Source organism: Lontra canadensis, unplaced genomic scaffold (assembly GCF_010015895.1).
Source record: "Lontra canadensis isolate GAN:19392208 unplaced genomic scaffold, GSC_riverotter_1.0 scaffold6, whole genome shotgun sequence".
In the NCBI taxonomy this organism is placed as follows: Eukaryota; Metazoa; Chordata; class Mammalia; order Carnivora; family Mustelidae; genus Lontra; species Lontra canadensis.
In genome coordinates, this window is record NW_022631000.1 from 13,354,255 (window position 1) to 13,381,519 (window position 27,265).

The window sequence follows — 27,265 nt, forward strand, 5'->3', positions numbered from 1 at the left end:
AGAAATGAAAGGAGAAATAGATAAATCCATGATTATATTTGGAGACTTTAACATCCCTTCTCTCAACATTTGATTGGAACTATACAGAAAATCAGCAAGACTACCTTAGAAGACCTGCATAGCATCATCAACCAATAGGATTCAATTGAAAGTAATAGAAGGCTTAACCTGAAACAGCAGAATATACATTTGCAAGTACCCAAAGAACATACACCAAGACAGACCATATGCTGAACCATTAAACCATTAAACAAATTTCAACAACCATAAAAGAACTGAAATCACACAGAATGTGGTCTCTGACCCCAGTGGAATCTAACTAGGAATCAGTAACAGAAAGATCCCAAGAGGGGCGCCTGGGTGGCTCAGTGGGCAGTGTTAAGAGGGAAATTATAGCACTAGATTAGAAAAGAGGAAAAGTCTCAAATCAATAATTCACACTCACCTCAAAACCTAAAAACAGAAGTGCAGAAAAAATCCAAACCTAGCAGGAAAAGGCAATAGAAAAGATAAGGGCAGAAATCAATAAAATTATAAGGAGAAAAATAATCTTTAAAAAATAAACTATCCAAAGTTATCCACACTTATCCAGTTTGTTCTCAAAAAGATCAAATTGACAAACCTCCAGTAGGTCTAAAAAAAAAAAACAAAAATAGGGAAATAAAAAAGTTACCAATATCAAGAAGGCAACAGGTACATATGCACCTGGTGTTATACAATAGGTGATATTACTATAGCACTTGCAGATATTCAAAAGATAATAGGGAAATAGAATGAATATCCTCACACACATAAATTTGGCAACTCAGATGAAATAGACCAATTTCACACACACAAAAGTACAAATTACAACTAGTCACCCAATATAAAATAGATAATCTAAACAGTTCTATATGTATATTAAAAACCTTTAAGTTTAGGGATGCCTGGGTGGCTCAGTTGGTTGGGCAGCTGCCTTCGGCTCAGGTCATGATCCCGGCATCCTGGGATCGAGTCCCGCATCGGGCTCCTTGCTTGGCGGGGAGCCTGCTTCTCCCTCTGCCTCTGTCTGCCTGTGCTCTCTCTCTCTCTCTCTCTCTGACAAATAAATAAATAAATAAAATCTTAAAAAAAAAAAAAAAAAAAACCTTTAAGTTTATAATTTTAAAATTCTCCTGAAGAAATCCACACATCCAAATGGTTTCACTGGAGAACAAAAGGATACTACCATACACATTATTTTCCAGAAAATCAAAGAGAAGACCTCCTAATTCATATTGTGAATCTAGTATTATCCTGATACTTAAAACAAAGATCGTACAAAAAAAGAGAAAAAAGCAAGCTAAAGACAAATGATCTTCATGAATATATGGACACAAAATTTTTCTTTTCTTTTCTTTTTTTTTTAAATAAACTCTATACCCAACATTGGGCCTGACTCACAACCCCAGGAGCAAGAACTGCATGTTCTATCAACTGAGTCAGCCAGGTGCCCCTAGGCACAAAATTTCTTAATAAAAATATTTGAAATACCACCCTCCCAGAATTATACACTCTGGGAGGGTGGTATTTCAAGGGTGTAAGTCTAATTCAATAATCAGTAATCAGCCAGTGTAAACCACCATATTAATAGGCTAAAGAAAAGAAAATCACATAATCATGAATCGATGCAGAAAAACATCTGACAAAATTCAATACCCATTCATGATAAAAACTTTGAAAACTAGGAACAGAGGGGAACTTCTTCAACTTGAGGGAGTGTCTACAAAATACCTACAGGTAGCATACTTAATGGTGAACTATTAAATGCTTTCTGCCTAAGATTGTGAGTAAGGCAAGGCCATCAGCTCTCAGAACTCTATTTCCATGTAGTATTGGATGTTCTAAACAATGCAATAAGGCATTAAGAGGAAACTGGCATAAAGATCAGAAAAAAATAAATAAAACTGAACCTATCTGCAGATATAATTATTGTCTACATAGAAATTCCCAAGGAATCTATCAAAAACTCCTAAACCTAATAAGTGAGGTCACAAGATAGGAGATCAACATCTAAAAAGCAATTATATTTCTATATACCGGTGTGAACATGTGACACCAAGATTTAAAAAAACACTATAAAATTGTACTAATGTATACTATTAGTATGCCAGTTATTTCATTTTCTAGGATTTTGTGTGAGATTTTTTAAAAGATTTTATTTATTTAATTGAGTGAGAGAGAGAAAGAGAGAGAAAAGGGGAGTGAGAAACAGACTCCCCACTGAGCAAGGAGCCCAACAATGGTACTTGATCCCAGGACCCTGAGATCACAACCTGAGCTGAAGGCAGACACTAAACTGACTGAGCCACCCAGGTGCCCTTTGTGTGATATTTTAATAAAATATTTCTACTGTAAAAAAAAAAAAAAAAAAAAAGCATTAAAAGTCGCTTAAGAGGCACCTGGGTAGATCTGTTGGTTAAGTATCCAATTCTTGATTTCAGCTCAGGTCTTTTTTTTTTTTTTTTAAGATTTTATTTATTTATTTGACAGCGATCACAAGTAGGCAAAGAGGCAGGCAGAGAGAGAGAGAGGAAGAAGCAGGCTCCCCACCAAGCAGAGGGCCCAATGCGGGACTTGATCCCAGGACACTGAAATCATGACCTGAGCTGAAGGCAGAGGCTTAACCCACTGAGCCACCCAGGTACCCCTCAGCTCAGGTCTTGATCTCAGGGTGATGAGATTAAGCCCCAACATCAAGCTCAGTGCTCAGCGGTGAGTCGGCTTGACAATATCTCCCTCCCTCTTCCTCTGTCCTTCCCCACTAACTTGCTCGCTCTTTGTCTGAAAAAAAAAATAATAATAATAATAATAAAGTCACTTAAAAAAGGGAGATACTTGGGTATAAATTGAACAAAACATGAAAATGACACAATGCTGATAAAAGAAACCAAAGCTCTAAATGCATACTGTGTTCACTCATAGGAACTCAACAAAAATGCAGATTCTCCCCACACTGACACAAAAGTTAAACACAATTGCTCTCAAAATTTCAATAAGCTTTTTTGTAGATACAAAATTATTCTAAAATATGGAAAGATAAAGGAAATAGATTAGCTGAAACAATTCTGAGAAAGAAGAATAAAATGGGAGGAATTAGTTGACCTGACTTTAGAACTCAATAGTTTCCGTAATCAAGACTATAGTTTTGGTGGGGAGCTAGACAAACAGATCAGCAGAACAGGACACCCAGAAACAGATCCACACAAATATGCCCAACTGGTTTTTGACCAAGATCAGAAGCAATTCAATGGGAGAAAGACAGCTTTTGAAACAAATGATGCTAGAGCAATTAGAAATTCACGGGAGGGGAAAAAAGACCTTGACCTAAGTCTCATACCTTATTTAAAATTAAGCCCAAATGGATTACAGACTTTAATGTAAAACTATAAAACTTTTAGAAATAAATAGGAGAAAATCTTTGGATCCTAGGGCTAGGCAAAGAGTTCTTAAACTTTTGACACCAAAGCAAGATCTAAAACAAAAACAAAAACACACCTGATAAATTGGACCTCAACAAAAATCAAACCTTTTGCTCTGTGAAAGACCATGTTGAGGGAATAAAAAAAAAAAACAAGCTACACAATGAACGAAAATATTTGCAAAGCACCTATCTGACATAGGACTAGTGCCTAGACTATACAAAGGATGCTTAAACCTCAAGAGGACAAAAGCAAAAACTCCTATTCAAACATGACCAAAAGACATGAAGAGATATTGTACCCAAGATGACATTCATTTGGCAAATAAACACAAGAGAAGATGTGCTTGTTACATGAAACTACCCTAAGCTGTCTCAAACCAGATACACACATCACAAATTAATTCCAGAGGGTTAGAGACCTACAGATTTATATCCTCTCCCTTTCAAGCCCACAGAACCTCTAACTGTCTGTGTTGTAGGAACAAAAGGTGTCAAACATGTCCTTAGTTATTTCTCTATTTCACGTTAATGAGAAAAAATAGGATCATATGTTAAAAAGAAATTCAAACCGGCATCTCCTTCAACCTCCTTTTTCTTCACCCGCTTAATCCTCTTCTTTAGGACCTTCATTAGGAAATTAGCAAATTTATTGTTTTCTCCAACAGCTGCTTGGAAGCCAGCATAGAGTGCTTTTTCTTGGTCCTGGAGCTTGGCAATTTCATTCTTTTTCTCTTCCATCTCTTTAAGAGTTTCATTTATTTTCCACTAAGGAACAAAACCAGGAATAAGTGAAAGCATTTCTGATAAACCAGGTTCAGAGAACACTGTTTATTGCAATGTAAGGTTATAGTTCACAAACATTTTTTTAATCTTTTCCATAGAAGTTTACATTTCTGATGTTTGCAGAGCCATCCATTTATTTGGTTAAAATTTTATAATTCTCTGGTAAAAATCAGATAAGATCAGCTTCCTAGTGTTTAGCTTCCTCAAAAAATCTAAATTAAGTGGAATTTTTAATGTCGGCTATTATTTTTGCATGTGTGGTCTCAAAAATAAAAGATGTTTTTCATATGAATATGTGACAACTGAAACAAAAAGACATCTTATCTCTTAGTGCAGGGGCTTTACCTTAAAAATGATGTTACTATTCAGTATGTAGTATCTATTTGATGGAATCTTTCTTCCTTCAAGACAGAAGTTGGATGGTATCATTTATCTCTTTAAATTTAACATATACATAACAAACAAAGACACTTACTTTCTATGATACTCAATTATATGAAACTAGTCATCATATTTGAGAAACTAGTCAACTTCTTTTCCAAGTATGTTCATAAGGATAACATATAATCAAAACTGAACTTTACATGTTAGCTAGTGACCATAAAAATAGACTTTGAAATTTATAAACTAAATAGAAGGCTCACTTTTGAAAACTATTTCCCTACCATACAAAACATCAGATCAAATTCATTGTAAAGTCTGATTCACTTCTCTCTGACCAAGAATACCAAAAGCAGAGCAAGCAGGAGTAACAGGGGGGTAGGGGTCAGAGAGGAGGAGAGATAAAAGAGAGGAAGACCAGAACAACAGGAGAAATTAAGTTGAGAAGATGAAGAAGTAAACAAAGAAACAAGTCCCCTCTGTACCTAAAGGATACAGCCAGCAAGCATTCTCCTGCCCATTCATACCTGCATATCCTGTTCTTCTTTGTCTAATGAATTAACACGCTCTTGAAGTATATTCTCCTGTTTTTCAAAATTCTTGAGGAGAAGCATTTCTTGAAATAATGTGACATGGTGAAGATCAGATAATTTCATCTGAGTATCTAGTTTCAGTTTCTGATGTCTCAGAAGATGGAGTTCCGCATCAAAAGTGACTATCAGTTCTTTGATCTGAGGTGGAAAAAGATTTGACTGTATGTTAGAAGTTAAGAACAAGTAACTGTACTTTTAAAACTAATCTAACAATCCTAATTGGTTTAGGTAAAAGCATTTTCTCATTCTGTTATCATGGAGAAGGAATTATATGGGCTCATGTGTATGTGCAGTCCTAGAAATCAATTTATCAATATTACAAAATTTATATAAATTTATTAAGCAGTAGGGATTCTGTAACTATAGTCCTTCTAGCTATTTCTTGGCCATGATTAAGCCATCAATCGAGAATGCTCTTCTAGCTATACTATATGGTTTAAATCAGAGACTAGGAGTTCCTTGTGCATAGGGTTTCTATCTGCCTCCAATTCACCCCATAGTATCTCTACATTTCCTTTCATACAGGAAGCACTACATACTCTCCTCAACTTATTTTAAAAATTTTCAAACATTTCAAAAGGTGATTTAATTTGTGACAGAGCTGGGATAAGAATGAAATATCCCAAGTTCTAGTCTAGACCTCCTTCCACAGCCATCCCAATGATTTTAAAGGCTCAGTTCTGCTCTGATTTTGGCACAGCTTCTCTCTCACCCTCTCCCAAAGGCAATGAAGAGATCCATAGAGAGTACCAAGGACTGGTTCTCCTCAGAAAACTAGTACAATAGGTAAAAGACAAACCATTCCACGTTTCTCATTAGGCTGTGCATGATGGGGAGTCTCAACAGTCAGAAACCTGTAATGAGGGAGGGCCTATCCTGTAGATGAGGAAAAGAAAGAGATCTGTGGGTTTGGGACAGTGAAACTACTGCTAGAGAATTTGAGAGTTAAAAAAAAAAAAAAAGGAGAAAAAAATTAAACTTTTACTTATGGATAGTTGTAGACTAAGTGGGCTCCTATTTAATGTTTATTCACAAGTCTGAATTATTTTTAAATTTCCTTCAAGGCAAGACTGTATTTTTTCTGTGTAACACCATCCTGAAACTGTACCACACAGGTGTTTAAGTTGGCAAGGCTCACACTTGTTTTCCTCTCACTCACCTGATAGTCTGTAAACTTTATGAGGATAGAGAATATGTCTGGCTTAAGCATTATTACATCCCTGCTACCTAACTAGCACTGTTCCTGTACAAAGAATGTCCAATAAATGTGTTAAGTTCATACCATTAATAAATTAGTTACAATTAAATCAATCAAAATTTTTACTAATATCTACTATGTGTCTGGCATTTTCCAGACACTGCAGGAAAACTAAAGATGATTATATGTGGCCCTTCTCTCAAGAACTGTGTAATCTAAGTTTCAAGACAAAACTAACACATATGAGCCCTGAGTGATGTACAGAATTGCTGAATCATTATATTGTACACCAGAAACTAATATAACACTGCATTTAGTTATTCTTCAATTTAAAAAACCAATAACCATAAAACAGCAAGAAAGAGAAGTGGAAAATGAGTTGCTGCTAGGTGGAATTGGAGTTCAGACCAAAGAAGAATATGTAATGTGGACAGAAGATTCTGGAGAAGGTTTGGAACCCGGTTGAGTTTCACATGATGACTCACAACTGAAAGGAAATCATTGCAGGTGGGAGGAAATAACAAAGGAAAAAGCAAATACAAAATTCAGAATGGAGGTGGGGAATGGGAGTGGGGAGAAGCAGGAAGAGAGAGAAAGCAGGGCTGGACAAAGTAGAGACAATGAGTGAAGAATACATTTGGGGAGTTTTATGAGGTTCCTTCTCAGGGTGGAGCAGGACAGACACTGAGGAAGGGAACTCTACACGGCTGGCAGCAAGGAGCCATCTATCCAACAAAAGTCCTTTTCCTTCTGGATTCAGAGCACCTCCTATACAACTGGCCCCAACCTGGTCTGGTTTCCAAGAAATAAAAATAGGTGCCATTCCAGCTCCAGAACAATTTTGAATCTGGTCATCACCATGAACACTCCCACTGATGAGGCAAATCACACATTACGGAAAGAGGAGGAGGTAAAAAAACAGAGGGTGCCCAATTTTCTCCGGAAGATTTTTAAATTATGTGCCATCCATCATCTGAAAGCTGCTCCATCATTTCCCCTTTACTGAGAATTCAGTTAGATGCCAAATAACATGGATTTGCCCTTAATTCCCAGCTTTGCCAAAGCAAAACATTTAAAAGCTCTAAAGTTTTTGGGCAGAGCACAATAATTAACAGAAGGCCAGGGATGGGGAAGAAACTAAGCCTTCAGTGAGTTATGGGCCAGTCAGGGCTTGCGAAAGTTTATTGTAGAGAAAATTTAAATCAATAAATAAGAAAGTATATCTAGTTCTTCCCTGCTCTCCCCTCTTTCAGCTTTAAAAAGGCAGTGTCACCCTTACCCTGTTAGTTAAATACTGTTGCATGTACAAATGTTTAATCTCATCCCTTTTCATAACTTCCAGCTCTATATCAATTGGATCTGCTTTTTCAAATTCCAAAAACTTCACAGCATCTACACTGAATGATGATGCCTTTGATGATCTAGACAATGAATCTCTTGTCGTCAAATCACTGTCCTTTATAGAAGAGAGTCTGAGGAATCCTCCACCTGAGAGAGCAGACTCTCCCTTTTCCAGCTGGGAGGACGTTTCATCCTGAATCTTGATCTGCTGTCGCTTAAAATTTAGGAGAGTTTCCTCATCATACTGAAATCTCTTTTCTGGAACTTCTTCCGGGAGTATCTGGGGGATTTGGGGAATAGGAATGTGCTTAGACACATGAAGAGTTGACTGGATGCTCTTCAGTTCCTGAACCAGGCACTGTATTTCCTCAATGACAGCCACTTTAAGGTCTCGAAGAGAGAGGATACATTTGTTCATGTTCTTTTTCTTTGAGTGGGCCTAATAAAAAGAATAGAAGAAAACAAAATGAGAACCCATTCACAAAGGATGGTTTGAAATATTTTTGTCCTTTAACTGGTATGTATGCCTAGCAAAAATCCAAGAAAAAAAAATTTATCTGATAATTTCTATTCACTACTAAGTTACTCTTTTCTCTAGCTTTTAGGCTGTTTCCCATTGATCTTCTCCAAAAGAGGAAGACAGTGTGGTTGTGACCTCTGGTATCCCTCAGCTGGCTCATAGGGCTCAGTTCTGCTCTCCTTTTCTGACCAACGAGGGGAAGTCCTTCCTGAAGTTTTGTACTCAGCCAGAGCCTAGAGAGGGGAAGGTGATTCTTTAGTGAGGAACATATATATGTAACTGCCTATCCCTGAAGGAAACTCCAGTTCCACTGGCTTAGACACATTTAGGGTTGCCCACTTAAGGCCAAACTAAAGTTTAGCCTATTTTTATTCTACATTTTGCCCATATTCTTCCTGTTACTTCTTGTGCAGGGACTATCTTGAATTTCTATATCATGCACACCAACAGATTACAGGACACTTTCTCAGTTCCTTTTCCATTTACCTAAGCCAAACTATGCCCCCTGCCTCAAGCCACAGGAGCCATAGTGGCCCATTGTTTCCTCATTAACAGCTGTTTCCAAAATGCTCTTCCCAGAGCCTATAGGTAAAAGCAACCCTAATCCTGTGTACAATTAGGCAATGAGGTGGTCCAAAGGCTATTAAGAGTTACTTTGAATAAATATACCGGTTTACAAAAAAGGATCAAAGGCACTTCTCCAAACTGACAGTAGTACTATAGTAGTAGGGGATTTTAACATCCCATTTACATCAGTGCATACATCACCCAAAATTAACAATTTTGTTAAAAAATTAACAAGGAGACAGTGGCTTTGAATGACACATTAGGACCAGATGGACCTAACAGATATATATAAAATATTCCATCCAAAAATGGAATACACATTCTTTTCAAGTTCACATGGAATATTCTCCAGGATGGATCACATGTTGGGCCACAAAACAAGTCTCAGTAATTCAAAAAGATGGAAATCATATCATGCATCTGTTTTGACCACAATGGTAGGAAACTAAAAATCAATTGCGAGGAAAGAACACAAACACATGGAGGTTAAAAACATGCTACTCAACAATGAATGGGTTGAGTGAGACCCCAAAGAGGCAGGAAAAAGAAAGAAAGAAAGAAAGAAAGAAAGAAAGAAAGAAAGAAAGAAAGAAAGAAGAAAGAAAGAAAGAAAGAAAGAAAGAAAGAAAGAAAGAAAAAGAAAAGGAAATAAAAGGAAAAAACAGTCCAAAATCTTTGGAATGCAGTAAAAGCAGTTCTAAGAAGGAATTTTATAGTATACAGTCCTACTCAAGATATAAGAAAAAGCTCAAATAAACAACCTAATTTTATACCTAAAAGAGCTAGAAAAGAACCAAAAAAAAACCCAAAGCTAGTAGAATGAATGAAATAATTAAGCTTAGAGCAGAAATAAATGAAATAGAAATAAACAAATAACAATAACAACAAAAAAAAATAAAAGATCAATGTAACAAGGAGCTGTTTCTTAAAAAATAAACTTAATACACTTTTAGCTAGACTCGTCAAGAAAAAAGGAGAAGACTCAATAAATATAATCAGAAATGAAGGAGAAATGACAACTGACTCCACAGAAATACAAAAAAATTATAAGAGAATATTATGGAAAATTATATGTCAACAAATTGGACAAACTAGAAGAAAGTAATAAAATTCCTAGAAGCATATAAACTTATAAAGTTGAATAAGGAATAGAAAAATCTGAACAGATGAATTATTAGCAATGAGATTAAATCAGTAATCAAAAAATTTCCAAAAAAAAGCCACCGAAAGTCCAAGACCAAATGGACTCATAGGTGAATTTTACCAAACATTTAAAGAATTAATACCTATTCTTTTCAAACTCTTCCAAAAAATATAATAGGAAGGAAAGCTTCTAGGTACATTCTAGCCAGCATTACCCTGTTATTGAAACCGACAAAGCCACTATAGGCCAACTTGTCTGATGAACATAGATGCAAAAATCAATAAGATACTAGCAAACCAAAATCAACAATACATTGAAAAAATTATTTACCACAATCAGGTAGGATTTATTCCAGGGGTGCAAGTGTGGTTCAATATTCACAAATCAATCAATGTCATATATACCATTAACCAGAGAAAGAACAAAAACTATATGATCATCCTAACAGATCCAGAAAAGACATTTGACAAAATTCAACATGAATGCATGAAAAAAAAAAGTTCCCAACAAAGTAGATTTAGAGAGAACATGCCTCAACATAATAAAGGCCTTATATGAAAAACGCACAGCTAATATCATTACTAAATGGTGAAAAACGGACAGCTTTTCCTTAGATCAGTAACAAGACAGAGATGTCCACTTTCACCACTTCCACTCAACGTAGTACTAGAAGTCCCAGCCACAGCAATCAGACAAGAAAAAGAAATAAAAGGCATCCATATTAACTTCCATCCAAGGAAGAAGTAAAACTGTTACTATTTGTAGATGACAGGATACTATATATAGGAAAAATCATAAGGTGACCATCAAAAATCTACTAGAACTGGTAAAGTAATTCTGCATAGTTACATGAGACAAAATTAATATAGAGGAATTTGTTGCATTTCTATACACTAATAACAAAGTGGCAGATAGAGAAATTAAGAAATCAATTTTTTTTTTTTAAGATTTTATTTGAGAGAGAGAGAGAACATGAAAGGGGCGAGGGGCAGAGGGAGAAGCCAGCTCCCTGATGAGCAGAGGGCCTGATATGGGACTTGATCCTGGAACTCCAGGATCATGACCTGAGCCAAAGGCAGTTGCTTAACCAACTGAGCCACCCAGGTGCCCAAGTAATCAATTTATAGTTGCACCAACAAGAATAAAATACCCAGGAATAAACTTAACCAAGGAAGTGAAAGATCTGTACTCTGAAAGCTATAAAACACTGATGGAACAAATTGTGGAAGACACAAATAAATGGAAAGACACTCCTCGGTGCTCATGAATTGGAAGGATTCATATTTTTTAAAATATCTACACTACCCAGAGCAATCTACAAATCTAATGCAATGCCTATCAAAATACCAACAGCATTTTTCACAGAACTACAACAAATAATTCTAAAAATTGTATGGAACCACAAAAGATCCCAAGTAGCCAAAGCAACCTTAAGAAAAAAGAACAAGGGCTGCCTGGGTAGCTCAGTGGGGTAAGCCTCTGCCTTCAGCTCAGGTCCTGATCTCAGGGTTCTGGGATCGAGTCCCACATTGGGATCTCTGCTAGGCAGGGAGACTGCTTCCTCCTCTCTCTCTCTCTCTCTCTCTCTCTCTACTTGTGATCTCTCTCTGTGTCAAATAAATAAAATCTTTAAAAAAAAAAAGAAAGAAAAAAGAACAAAACTGGAGGTATCAAAATCACAGATTTCATGATATATCACAAAGCTGTACTAATCAAAACAGTATGGTACTGGTACAAAAATAGACATGTAGATCAATGGACAGAATTGAAAACCCAGAAATAAACCCATGCTCTTATGGTCAATTAATCTACAACAACAACAACAAAAAAGGCAGGAACATACAATGGGGGAAATACAGTCTCTTCAACAAATGGTGCTGTAAAAATTGGACAGCTACATGCAAAGGAATGAAACTAGACCACTTTCTTATACCATGCACAAAAATGAACTTGAAATTGATTATAGACCTAAATGTGAGACCTAAAACCAGAAAATTCCTAAAAGAAAGCATAGGCAATAATTTCTTTGACATCAGCAATAGAAACATCTTTGTAGATATGTCTCCTAAGGGAAGGGAAACAAAATCAACACAAAACTGTTGGGAGTACACCAAAATAAAAAGATTTGTAGAACAAAGGAAACAGTCAACAAAATCAAGAGACAACCCAGTGAATGGGAGAAGATATTTGTAAATTATATATCCAATACGGAGTTAACATCCAAAATACATGAGGAACTTATGCAACTCAACACCAAAAAAAAAAAAATATTTTTTTTTTTTAATTAAATAAACCAATCCAATTAAAAAATGGGCAGAGGGCCTGAATAGACATTCCCAAAGAAGACATACAAATGGTCAACAGACACATGAAAAGGTGCTTAATATCACTAATCATCAGGGAAACGCAAATCAAAACTATAATGAGATATCACCTTACATCTGTCAAATGGCTCGTATCAAAAAGACAAATAACAAATATCGGCAAGGATGTGGAGAAAAATAAATCCTCATGCATCACAGGTGGGAATGTAAATTGGTACCACCACTGTGGAAAATGGCATGGAGTCTCCACAAAAAATTAAAAACAGAACTATCACATGATCCAACAATACTACTTATGGGTATTTATCTGAAGAAAACAAAAACACTAATTTGAAAAGATATACACACCCCCATATTTACTACAGCATTATTTACAATAGTGAAGATATGGAAGCAACCCTAATGTCCATCCATCGATGAATGGATAAAAAAGAGGTGGTATATACATACAACGAAATATGCATCTATAAAAAGGATAAGATCTGAGAAAGGAGCAAGATGACAGAGGAGTAGGAGAACTAATATCATTGGGTCCCAGGAGTTCATCTACATAGAAAAAGAGAGATAAACAACTGGACCTTGAGGGGAGAATTCAAGGGATAAATGACACCATAAGATGAAACAATATTAGAATAATTGGGATCCCAGAAGAAGGAAGAGAGAGAAGGGCAGAAGATATATTGGAGCAAATTATAGCAGAGAATTTCCCTAGTTTGGGGAAGGGAACAAGTATCAAAATCCAGGAGGCACAGAGATACCCCTTCAAAATCAATAAAAATAGGTCAACAACTTATTACCTAATAGTAAAACTTACAAGTCTCAGTGACAAAGACAAAATCCTGAAAGTGGTTTGAGACAAGAAGTTTGTAACATACAACAGTAGATAATTAGATCGGCAGCAGACCTATCCACAGAGACCTGGCAGGCCAGAAAGGACTGGCATGATATATTCAGAGCACTAAATGAGAAAAAGATGCAGCCAGGAATATTATATCCAGCTAAGCTGATATTGAAAATAGAAGGAGAGATAAAAGGATAAAAAGAAAAAAAAAAAAGATAAAGCTAAAAAGTTTCCAGGACAAACAAAAACTAAAAGAATTTGCAAACACCAAACCAGCCCTATAGGAAATTTTTAAAGGGGTCCTCTAAGCAAAGAGAAAGCCTAAAAATAACAGACCAGAAAGGAACAGAGATAATATACAGTCTCAATCACCTTACAGACAATACAATGGCACTAAATTCATTTCTTTCAGTAGTTACTCTGAATGTAAATGAACTAAATGCCCCAATCAAAAGACACAGTGTATCAGAATGGATATTTTTAAAAGGCCCATTGATAAGCTGTCTGCAAGAAACTCATTTTAGACCCCAAAACACCTCCAGATTTACATTGAAGAAGTGGTAAACAATTTACCATGCTAATGGACATCAAAAGAAACTGGGGTGGCAATACTTCTATCAGACAAATTAGATTTTAAGCCAAAGACTATAATAAGAGATGAAGATGGACACTATGACATACTTAAATGGTATGTCCAACAAGAAGATCTAACAATTTTAAATATCTCTGCCCCTAACCAAGGAGCAGCCAATTATATAAACCAATTAATAACAAATTCAAAGAAACACATTGACAATAATACAATAGTAGGGAACTTTAACAACCCCTACCACCACTGAAATGGACAGATCAACCAAGCAAAAGATCAACAGGGAAATAAAGCCTTTAAATGACACACTGGACCAGATGGACATCACAGATATATTCAGAACATTCCATCCAGAAACAACAGAATACACATTCTTCTCTGGTGCACATGGAACATTCTCCAGAATGGATCACATCCTGGGTCACAAATCAGGTCTCAACTGGTACCAAAAGATTGGGATCATTCCCTGCATATTTTCAGACCACAATGCTCTGAAGCTAGAACACAACCACAAGAGGAAAGTTGTAAAGAACTCAAATACATGGAAGTTAAAGAGCATCCTACTACAGAATGAATGGGTCAACCAGGAAATTAAAGAAAAATTGAAAAAAAAAAATCATGGAAACAAAGGAAAATGAAAACACAACTGTTCTTTGGGACACAACAAAGGCGGTCCTGAGAGGAAAGTATATTGGAATACAAGCCTGCCTCAAGAAACAAGAAAGTTCTCAAATACACAACCTAACCCTACACCTAAATGAGCTGGGGAAAGAACAGCAAAGAAAGCTTAAACCCCACAGGAGAAGAGAAATAATAAAGTTCAGAGCAGAAATCAATGAAATAGAAACCAAAAGAACAGTAGAACAGATCAGTGAAAGTAGGAGCTGGTTCTTTGAAAGAATTAATAAGATTGATTAACCCCTGGCCAGACTTTTCCAAAAGAAAAGAGAAAGGACCCAAATTAATAAAATCATGAATGAAAGAGGAGAGATCACAACCAACACCAAAGAAATACAAACAATTATAAAGAACACATTGTGAGCAGCTATACACCAGCAAATTTAACAATCTGGAAGAAATGGATGCATTCCTAGAGACATATAAACTACCAAAACTAGACTGGGAAGAAAAAAAGACCTGAACAGATGCATAACCAGGAAGGAAATTGAAGCGGTCATCAAAAATCTCCCAATAAACAAGAGCCCAGGGCCAGATGGCTTCCTAGGGGAATTCTACCAAATATTTAAAGAAGAATTAATTCCTATTCTCCTGAAACTGTTCCAAAAAATAGAAATGGAAGGAAAACTTCCAGACTCATTTTATGAGGCCAGCATTACCTTGATCCCCAAACCAGACAAAGACCCCATCAAAAAGAAGAATTACAGACCAATATCCTTGATGAAAATTGATGCAAAAATTCTCATCCAAATACTAGCCAATAGGATCCAACAGTACATTAAAAGGATTATTCACCACAACCAAGTGGGATTTATTCTTGGGCTGCAAGGTTGGTTCAACATCCACAAACCAATCAATGTGATACAATACATTAATAATAGAAAGAACAAGAACTATATGATACTCTCAATAGATGCTGAAAAAGCATTTGACAAAGTACTGCATCCTTTCTTGATCAAAACTCTTCACAGTATATGGATAGGAGGTACATACCTCAATATCATCAAAGCCATCTATGAAAAACCCACAGTGAATATCATCCTCAGTGGGGAAAATCTGAGAGCGTTTCCCCTAAGGTCAGGAATATGACAGGGCTGTCCACTATCTCCACTGCTATTCAAAATAGTACTAGAAGTCCTAGCCTCACCAATCAGACAACAAAAAGAAATGAAAGGCACCTGAATCAGCAAGGAAGAAGTCAAACTCTCACTCTTTGAAGATGATATGATATGTTATGTGGAAAACCCAGAAGACTCCACTACAAAACTGCTAGAACTCATACAGAAATTCAGTAAAGTGTCAGGATATAAAATCAATGCACAGAAATCAGTTGCTTTTCTATACACCAACAGCAAGACAGAAGAAAGAGAAATTAAGGAGTTGATCCCATTTACAAATGCACTCAGAACCATAGGATACCTAGGAATAAACCTAACCAAAGAGGCAAAGAATCTGTACTCAGAAAACTATAAAATACTCATGAAAGAAACGGAGGAAGACATAAAGAAATGGAAAAACGTTCCATGCTCATGGACTGGAAGAACAAATATTGTGAAAATGACTATGCTACCTAGAGCAATCTACAATTTTAATGCAATCTCTATCAAAATACCATCAACATTTTTCAAAGAAATGGAGCAAATAATCCTAAAATTTATATGGAACCAGAAAAGACCCCGTATAGCCAGGGGAATGTTGGAAAAGAAAACCAAAGTTGGCAGCATCACAATTCCAGAGTTCAAACTCTATTACAAAGCTGTCATCATCAAGAAAGTATGGTACTGGCACAAAAACAGACACATAGACCAATGGAACAGAATAGAGAGCCCAGAAATGGAACCTCAACTCTTATGGCTTACTAATCTTCAACAAAGCGGGAAAGGTTGTCCAATGGAAAACAGATAGTTTCTTCAACAAATGGTGTTGGGAAAATTGGACAGCCACATGCAGAAGAATAAAACTAGACCATTTCCTTACACCACACACAAAAATAGACTCCAAATGGATGAAAGGCCTCAATGTGAGATAGGAATCCATCAAATCCTTGAGGAGAACACAGGCAGCAACCTCTTCGACCTCAGCTGCAACGTCTTCCTAGAAACATCATCAAAGGCAAGGGAAGCAAGGGCAAAAATGAACTATTGGGACTTCATCAAGATCAAAAGTTTTTGCACAGCAAAGCACACAGTCAACAAAACCAAAAGACAACTGACAGAATGGGAAAAGATATTTGCAAATGACATATCAGATAAAGAGCTAGTATCCAAAATCTATAAAGAACTTAGCAAACTCAACACCCGAAGAACAAAAAACCCAATCAAGAAATGGGCAGAAGACGTGAACAGACATTTCTGCAAAGAGGACATCCAAAAAGCCAACAGACACATGAAAATGTGTTCTATGGTGAGTGATGTGAATTGTGTAAGACTGATGATTCACAGACCTGTACCCCAGAAGCAAGTAATATATTATATGTTAATTTTTAAAAAAGGTAAGATCTGCCATTTGTGACAACATGGATGGTCCTAGAGTATATTATGCTGAGTGAAATAACTCAGGGAAAGACAAATACCATATGATTTCAGTCCTGTGGAATTTAAGAAACAAAACAAACAATTAAAAAACCAGACTCTTAAATACTGAGAACTGCTGGTTGCCAGAGATAGGGTTGGAGAAAGTGTGAAATAGATTGGGATTGAGAAGTACAGAACTCTAGTTGGAAAACAAGTCACACAGATGAAAAGTACAGCATTGGGAATATAGTCAGTAAGATAGTAGTAATGTTGTTTAGTAATAGATGATAACAACACTCACTGTGTTGACCACAGAGTAATGTACAGATTTGTTGGGTCATTATACTATATACCTGAAACTAATATAACAACTGAATATTATACTTCAAAAAAATGCACTTTTCCAGGCAGTCTTATAAAATTTACCTGTATGATTACTACCTATGAAGCAAGAACACTGTAACAAAATAGAGATGTTTTACACACTTAAGAATAAACATTTAAAGCATTAAGATGTAAACTGAAAACAGATAATCATGTCAAAAAACAGGCAGAAGACATGAACAGACACTTCTCCAATGAAGACATACAAATGGCTAACAGACACATGAAAAAATGTTCATCATCACTAGCCATCATGGAGATTCAAATCAAAACCACATTGAGATACTACCTTACACCAGTTAGAATGGCCAAAATTAACAAGACAGTAAACAACGTGTGTTAGAGAAGATGTGGAGAAAGGGGAACCCTTTTACACTGTTGGTGGGAATGGAAGTTGGTGCAGCCACTTTGGAGAACAGGGTGGAGATTCCTTAAGAAATTAAAAATAGAGCTTCCCTATGACCCTGCAATTGCACTCCTGGGTATTTACCCCACAGATACAGATATAGTGAAAAGAAGGGCCATCTGTACCCCAATGTTCATAGCAGCAATGGCCACGGTCGCCAAACTGGAAAGAACCAAAATGCCCTTGAACAAACGATTGGATAAGGAAGATGCGGTCTTCCTTATGGAGTATTATGTACTATGGAGTATTATGCCTCCATCAGAAAGGATGAATACCCAACTTCTATATCAACATGGATGGAACTGGAAGAGGTTATGCTGAATGAAATAAGTCAAGCAGAGAGAGTCAATTATCATATGGTTTCGCTTATTTTTGGAGCATAAGGAATAACACGGAGGATATGGGGAGATGGAGAGGAGAAGGGATTTGGGGGAAATTGGAGGGGGAGATGAACCATGAGAAACTGTGGACTCTGAGAAACAAACTGAGGGTTTTAGAGGGCCGGAGGGGGTGGGAGGTTAGGTGAGCCTGGTGGTGGGTATTATGGAGGGCATGTATTGCATGGAGCACTGGGTGTGGTGCATAAACAATGAATTCTGGAACACTGGAAAGAAATTTTAAAATAAATAAAAATTTTTTTAAAAAAAGATGTAAACTCAAAATCCAGCACCTGTGTGAATGGGGGACCTCTTTGAAGCACGTAGAGGACTGAGAATTAAGCTTAAAAACAAATCTAAGGTAACCTGATGATTATAAGGCTCACCCTTTGAAGAACCCTCTTGACACGCCGATACTTTCTTTTTAGTTTTCCAAATACCACACATACCTAAACACTAGCCATAGGGAAGGGGAATATATAATATGCTATTTCCAAAAAAAAACTTGATACTTTAGTGTTTTTTAATTTAGCCAATGACATAATGACCATTTATTGACTGTGACCTTCACATTAACATTATGAGATAGACTAAATAGGTCTTGTTGTTAATTGGTATTAATACACCTTTTACAGATGTTACCAAGGCTTAGGGAGATCTACATGACCAGCAAAGTTTACATGGCTATTAAGTGGCAGAGATGGGAACAGAATTCTAATCTGACTTGTAGAATAGTGTGCTCTACATTATTTTATGCTGTTATTTTAATAAGATGGATTTCAGTGTAATATAGTTCAAGACATCATACTTGTCCATCATCTCTAGTTAGGATTATGGAATTTTTGTAGTTGTTCATCTAAGGTAATTCTTGTTTCATTTATCATAGTCCATCCATCATTATAGAGAAAATTTTTTTAACTACAATTTGCCAGTCATCCAAAATTTCAGAATGCAGATAAAATTTTTAAAAAGGAATATATTAATTGGTTATTATTGAGAAACCTACAAACTTTTTAAGTCCTAAAAAAAGAAAAAGGCTAAACAATGGCCAGCCTTTTTCCTAAGTCTTTGGCAATCCACAGCAACCAAAATCTATATCCAACAAAGACATGTTTGGATATCAGAAATTCAAAGTCTCCAAAATATAGTACTTTCACTGTGAAATGTACTGAGCCAAGTAATTAACTTGAAGGCTGTTTCTGCCATATTAGCTAATAATCACAAACAAATCTCTTGTCCTCTTTGGGCCTCAGTTTCCTCATTTGTAAAAAGGAGGCATTCTAAATAATTATGAAGATCTTTTCCATTTTAATTTTTTATGCCTATATATCCTTATAGACCATCTAGTGAAATGGGTGATTTCAGAAGAATTCCACTAAAACCTCAGGGTGCCTCTCATTGTCATGAAAGCTGCGGGTAAGTACCAGGGTGTCTAGGTGTCCCAGTTCCTCTTCCTTCTTGGCAGCATTTATTCTCATGTGCTCGGGTATCTTATAGTCTGCGGCTGTCTTCAGATTGAAGTCTCCCATATACAACTGAGCCTCCTTGATGGCTTGAACATCTCTGGGATCTTCAAAGTCATCCTGAGGCTTACTCTTGTACCTATCAGAAAAATGGGCAATCCAGCCACAAATATAACAATAAACTTTAGTTTGTCTACCACATATATGTATAGTCAAATTCAGTCATAAAGCAAAAGTACAATTCTAAATATGTGGTACGACTTTTTTTTTAAATAGATTTTATTTATGTATTTGACAGAGAAAGAAAGAGATGAACAGTAGGCAGAGAGGCAGACAGTGAAAGGTGGGAAGCAGGCTTCCCACCGAGCAGAAAGCCCACTGTGGGGCTCAATCCCGGGACCCTGAGATCAGGACCTGAGCCAAAGGCACAGACTCGACCCACTGAGCCACCCAGGCGTCCCTCTGTGGTACTACTTTTATCTGTAGAGCCCAGCCATCTTTTTTCAAGTTAATGACTACAGACCTTCCTCAACTTACAATGGGGTTATGTACCAATAAACCTATAGCTGAAAATAGTATAAATCACAAGCATTCAAAACACCTAACTTACCTAACATTATAGTTTAGCCTATCCCACCTTAAACATACTCAGAACACTTATGTTAATGTATAGTTGGGAAAAATTAGTACAAAGTCCATTTCACAAAAAAGAGTGAAAGACAAATACCATATGATTTCAATCCTGTGGAATTAAAGAAACAAAACAAAGAGAAACAAATAAAAAAAAACAGACTCTTAAATACAGAGAATTGCTGGTTGCCAAAGGTATGGTGGGGGGATGGGTAAAATAGATTGACTACTGTACTTAAAGTAAAAAACAAAAACAAAAACAGAATGGTTATAAGTGTATTGACAGTTTATCCCCAACTGTGTAGCTGTCTTGGAGCTGTGCTTCACTGCTTCTGCCCAGTATCATGAGTAGGTATCATACTGCATATATCACTAGCCTGGGAAAAGATCAAAATTCAAAGTACAATTTTTACTGAATGCATATCACTTTCACATTATTGTCAAACCATCTTAAGTTGGGAATCATCTGTATTTTTATAGCACCCCTTGCAAAGTCAAAATGAAATAAATAAAAACCAATAACCAGATGGTGTGAAATAATCTGAATCATTTTTAGGCTTCCATTCACTTCTAAGTGATTTATATCAAGATGGTTACTTATTCCTTCAACAGACATTAAGCCATAGGAACAGAGTGGATGTACTTTAATCAGTAAAAACTTAATTTATCTTTTTTAAAATAACATGTTTGTCATAAAATTAAAAAAAAAAGGCATCTAGCTAAGAATGATATAATGAGCATGTATATTTGCCTCCCACTCTCTCCCCAAATGCCACGGAAATGATGGTGTGGAGGTATTAAAGGGAATAATTCAGGAAGGCTGAGAACAAGATAGAAAACTATGAGCAAACCAGTCATAACAATTTTAAAGGATAATGAGACCAGAGAAAACTGTGGCCCAGAATATCCCTAGGGGAAGGCTATAAATAAAGATTGGATGTGATCTTATCAGTAGAGGTTCTAGGGAGATTCCAAGCACAGACATCAAAAGACCTAACCTACCTAATTCTTTAAAGTGAAGCCTGTCAACCAACATGAACATGTACACATAGCTTGCAGTCAGCCCTAATTTAGGAAAACAAACAGTACAATAGCAGAGGAAACATATGTCATCTAATGCATTAATTGACAATTGTTCCTTTGTGTAAAATAGCACTAAAAGGATGGATTAATAATTTTAAAAGGAAAGGAAGTGAAGGAAAGAAAGAAAAAGGAAGGGGAGAAGGGAGGAAAGGAAGGAAAGGAGGAAGAATGAATGGAAGGAAAAAAGGGAGGGAGGGAGGGAAGACAGAAAGAGAGAAAGAAAGGAAAGAAGGAATGAAAATAAAGAGAAAGCAGATACTTCGGCTCTGGCCATATGAGGGAAATAAGGCCCATAATTATCATCATGTTATAAATAACTAGAAAACTGAGCAAAAAATATGAAACAACTATGTTCAGACATTGAATAATGGGCAGCACAGAACTATAATGCACATGAGAACTGAAACAAAATAACTAATCCTTACTATCTCTATTTCTCCATGGAGGAAAGTACCAGACTGTGAAATAGTGTTGAGATCCAAAGTATTAGCCCAGTAATCTCCATGATTAAGGTTACAAAGGTGAGAGTTCAGAGAAGCCATTTGGTTAGAATTTTGTGAACAAAAATATCAGAACTACATATAAAACAATGCCTTCAGAAATTCACATAAGGCTCTCTTGAGTTTTGGGCCAAGATTAACCTGTGCATGTGTAATGTGAAACATCATGAAGATAAGTAAAGAACATCTGGAGAAAATACAATCAGTGGGAAGCTGTAAACAAGGAATTCTTATAGTTTACACATGGCTAGAAATCACTCATGAGTTCATCTGCTGGAGAGACCTTGCTAAAGGTAGGGAACAATCAGTAGAGACCCTTAAAGAGTCATGCTTTCAAAGTAGGAAAAGCAAAAGATCTGGATTTCAATCATTTCAGTCCTCACCAACATTTATAGAAAACTACACCAAAGAACACAAGAAAATATGTTCTTTTTCAAGGACACAATGGATTTTCATGAAGATAGACTATGTGCAGGCCCATACAACTCCCAATAAGTTTATAAGAATTTAAACCATGCAAACTATTGGGAAATTAAATGGCATACTTAAACTATGGGGCGCCTGGGTGGTTCAGTAGGTTAAGCTTCACACTTGATTTTGGCTCAGGTCATGATCTCAGGGTTGTGTTATCAAGCCCTGCATCTAGCTCTGCACTCAGCACTGAGTCTGCTTGAGATTCTCTCTTTCCCTCTCTCTAAAATAAATAAAATCTTTAAAAATATAAATCATAATCAACAAGAAATCACAAGGGTTATTAGAAAATATTTTGGACAGGGGCTCCTGGGTGGCAGAGCTGATTAAGCGTCTGCCTTTGGCTCAGGTCATAATCCCAGAGTCCTGCATCAAGCCCCGCATCAGGCTCCCTGCTCAGCGGGAAACCCGCTCTCCCTCTCCCTCTGGCTTGTGCACTCACTCTTCTTCTTCTCTATTTCTCTCTCTCTTAAATAGATAAATAAAATTTTTTAAAAATATTTTGGACAAAATGATACTGAAAACATATCAGAACTTGTGAAGTGAAGCTCAGTGTTTCATTTGTACTTTAAATTTATACTTCAATTTATACTTTAAATGCTTATAATTAAAACAGGAAGTATAAAACCAAAGCTTACAGCTAAAACTTAAAACTTAGGCAACAGGAAAATTAACTAAACTCAAACTAATTAAAATAAAGGAAATGATATAGAACAGAAAAATCAATGACATAGAAAGCCGACAAGCAATATTTCTAAAAATCTATGACCAAAAGTTAGTTCCTTGAAAAGATAAATAAAATTGATAAGTCTTTTGCTGGAATGATCAAGAAAAAGAAAGAAGATACAAATTAAGGATATCAAAAATAAAACAAGGGGCAATGCAACATATACTATAGAAACTAAAGTAATAAGACAATAGTATGAACTATTTTATACCAATAAATTTGATAATCTAGATAAAATGTACAAATTCCTTGAAAGATACAAATTACCAAAACTGATCCAAGAGGAAATATAGAATCTGAATAACACTATAACTATGAACAATTGGAATTTGTATTTATAACCTCTCAAATAATATCCTATGTCCTATGGGCTCATTGATAAATTCTATCAAATATTTAAGAAATAAATAATATGAAGCCTACACAATCCTTCACAAAATAGAAGAGAAAGGAAAACATCTCATTTCATTTTATGCAACTAGTCTTACCCTGATAACAAACCAGAAAAGATATTACATAACAATAAAACTAGAAACCAAAGTCTTTATTTAAAAAGAAAAGTCCATAACAAAATGCCAGCAAATCAAATCCAGAAATATATACTTTTGGAAAATGTAAAAAGCCTATTTTACCAGTTTATGTAGATATGAATGCATATAATATTTTATCAGTTTAGGGGGTACAATATAATGATTTCCTACATGTATCTATTGTGAAATGTTTGCCACAATAAGTTTAGTTAACATCCATTTACATAGTTATAATTTTTTCTTGTGATGAGAATTTTCAAGAGCTATCCTCTTAGCAATTTTCAAATACATAATATAGTATCGTTAACTAGTCATCATATTGTATATTGCCTCTCCAGAACTTATTTATATTATAAATAGAAGTTTGTACCATTTGACCACCTTCCCCCCAACTCCCCAACTCTAGCAATTACCAGTATATTCTGTTTCAATGATTTCATATTTTTTAGATCCCAAATATAAGGAAAATTATATGGTATTTGTTTTTCTCTGACTTATTTTACCTACTATAACACCCTCCATGTCCACTGGTATTGTTGCAAATGGCAGCATTTCTCTCTTTTTAAGGCTGAAAAATATTCCGGTGTATATAGGTACCAAAGCATCTTTAACCATTCAACCATTAATGGAGACTTAGGTTGTTGTTTCCATGTCTCAACTACTGTTATGTTATTAATGGTGTGATAAACACAGGAGTGCAAACATCTCTTCAAAGACTATTTTAGTTTTCTTCAGCTATATACCCAGAAGTGGGATTGCTGGATCATATAGTAATCTTATTTTTAATTTTTTTGAGGAATCTCCATACTGTTTTCCATAGTGACTGCACCAATTTATGTTCCCATCAATAATGCACAAAGTTCCCTTTTTTTCTACATTTTTGTAAATACTTGTTATCTCCTGTCCTTTTGATGGTAGGTATTCTAATAGGTGTGAGCTGATCTCACTGTAGTTCTGATTTGCATTTCCCTGAATGGTTAGTGAAGTTCAGCACCTTTTCATATACTTAATGGTCTTCTGTAGGTCTCCTTTGAAAAATGTCTATATGCATCCTCTGTCCACTTTTAAATCTGTTTGTTTTTTTGCTATTAAGTTGTAAAAGTTCTTCATATATTTTAGATATTAACCCCTTATCAAAGCTATATGATTGTGAATACATTCCTTAAGTTGCCCTTTCATCTTTTTGATAGTTGCCATTACTGTACAGAAGCTTTTTAGTTTGCTATAGTCCCAGTTGTTTATTTTTGTTTTTACTGCATTTGCTTTTGGTGTCAAACCTAAAAAATCATTGCCAAGGCCAATGTTGAGGTACTTACCACCTATGTTTTCTTCTAGGAGTTTTATGGGTTCAGGTCTTACATTCAAGTATTTAATTCATTTTGCATTAATTTTCACATATGCTGTGAGATACTTGTCCAGTGTCATTCTTTTGCATGTGGCACTTCAGTATTCCCAGTGCCATTCATTGGAGAGACTGTTCTTTCCCCATTATATATTCTTGGTTCCTTTGTCATAAATTGACCATATATGCATGGACCATTTATTTCTGGTCTATTCTATTTCATTAATTGGGTCTCTGTTTTTATGTTGAAGCCATATTGTTTTCATTGCTACAGCTTTGTAACACAGTTTGAAGTCAGGGAGTATATCTCTAACTTTATTTTTCCTTCTCAAGATGGCTTTGGCTATTTAGGGTCTTTTATGGTTCCATGCAATTTTTAGGATTGCTTTTACTATTTCTGTGGAAATTTAACAGGGACTGCACTGAGTCTACAGATTCCTTTGGATAGTACAGACATTTCTTTTTTTTTTTTCTTATGATTTTATTTATTTATTTGACAGACAGAGATCACAAGTAGGCAGGGAGGCAGGCTGAGAGAGAGGAGGAAGCAGGCTCCCTGCTGTGAGCAGAGAGCCCTATTCGGGGCTCAATCCCAGGACCCTGGGATCATGACCTGAGCTGAAGGCAAAGGCTTTAACCCACTGAGCCACCCAGGTGCCCCTGGATAGTACAGACATTTTAACAATACTAAGTCTTCTGTGCATAAGCTTTCTATCTATGTCTTCAATTTCCATTGTCAATGTCTTATTGTTTTCACTGTACAGATACCTCACATCCTTGGTTAATTTACTCCTAAGTACTTTTTCTTTTTGGTGCAATTACAAGGGGATTGTTTTCCTAATTTCTCTGATAGTTCATTGTTAATATATGAAAACAACTGATTCTTGTATATTTATTGTATCTTGCCACTTTACTGAATTTGTTTATTACTTCTAATATTATTTTGGCAGAGTCTTTAGGATTTTCTCCATATAATATGTCATCTGAAAATAGGTGTACTTCCTTCCCAATTTGGATTCTTTTTTTTTTTTTCCTTGCCTAACTGTTCTAGCTAGGACTTCTAATACTATGTTGAAAAGTAACAAGAGTGAACATCCTTGTTGCTGATTTCAGAGGGAAAGTTTTCAGCCTTTCATCATTGAAAATGATGTTAGCTGTCAGCTTATCATATGTGACCTCTATTATGTTGAGGTATATTCCTACTACATCCACTTTGGTGAGAATTTATCATGAGTAGATTTTGAATTCTGTCAAATGCTTTTCCTCTTGAGTGATCATGTGATTTTTGATAGCTTGCACAATCACAAAGGCCTGAAAGACAACTGAGTTCAGGCCAAGCTGATATGGTTATGATGGCAACATAGCAAGACCCTGAACTCCTCTCTTCCACAAACTAAATCTACACCTATTTATAAAGCAACTTTTTTCCAAAGAATAACTGAGGGCTGACTTAACGGCTTCAAAAGATGGACCACACAGAGAACAGCAAGAGAGATGAACACACAGTAACAAAAGGAACCACCATTCCTGATGCTGTGAACTACACTGAGAAGTATAGGTCTGAGGGATCATGAGCACATTAGTTTAAAGCTATAGTTTAAAAGGGCATTCGGAGAGAGGAGTTAAAGTGAAAGTGTAGTAGGAGCACCCTGGGATTGCCTCATCCTTTGAACACAGCTAGATTAACATCAAATCATTTGGATAAGAAATGAATCTGAGGATTGGGAGAATGATCTGCATGGTCAGAGGGAGAGAACATGGAAAGTATGAGGCACATAGACTTGAACTGGGGAGAGAAAAGCCATGGTATGCAGTGGAGAGGGAGCCCTTTCTGCAGAGAGAATAGAGAGAGAAAGAGAGGGAGAGAGAGAGTATCCGTCAGGTTTGCATAGAAAAACACCTCTCCCGGGGCACCTGGGTGGCTCAGTAGGTTAAAGCCTCTGCCTTCAGCTCAGGTCATGATCCCAGGGTCCTGGGATCAAGCCCCAAATCGGGCTCTCTGCTCACAGTGGGGAGCCTGCTTCCTCCTCTCTCTCAGCCTGCCTCCCTGCCTACTTGTGATCTCTGTCTGTCAAATAAATAAATAAAATCTTTAAGGAAAAAAAAAAAGAAAGAAAGAAAAACACCTCTCCAAAACCAGTGAGTGAGGAGTTGAAAGGAACTAAGTATTGCAAATTTCTGCGAGCAGTGTGTGGAGCTCAAATTCTGAGGTTTTGAAAGTGACTGACTTTCACTGGAGTCGAGACAAGGTGGGTGCTTCTAAAAAAAAAAAAAAAGGACACCTCAGGCCTGGGAGTGGAAAGCATGGTGTAAGGATCCTCTGGGTCACACTGGGAGAAAACATTCCCCTTCTAGGTGTATATTTGGAAAAGGGTATATTGCCTCTCCAAGGACAAAAGCCCCTGCAGGTGCCATCAAGCAGCCTGTCATCTGCAGGG

General features: G+C 36.3%; 1 protein-coding gene across 1 annotated transcript in view; it reads right to left on the minus strand.

Annotated features, from left to right (window-relative positions):
- The window catches only part of CFAP44 (cilia and flagella associated protein 44), a 159,616-nt gene that overhangs the window by 25,218 nt on the left and 107,133 nt on the right, over positions 1-27,265 (minus strand). Inside the window, exons 25-28 of the mRNA XM_032852219.1 lie at positions 19,506-19,683; positions 7,677-8,177; positions 5,134-5,337; positions 4,012-4,207 (exon numbers count right to left, since the gene is read on the minus strand). Of these exons, the coding sequence (XP_032708110.1) occupies positions 4,012-4,207; positions 5,134-5,337; positions 7,677-8,177; positions 19,506-19,683 (1,079 nt within the window). The remainder of the gene's footprint in view (positions 1-4,011; positions 4,208-5,133; positions 5,338-7,676; positions 8,178-19,505; positions 19,684-27,265) is intronic.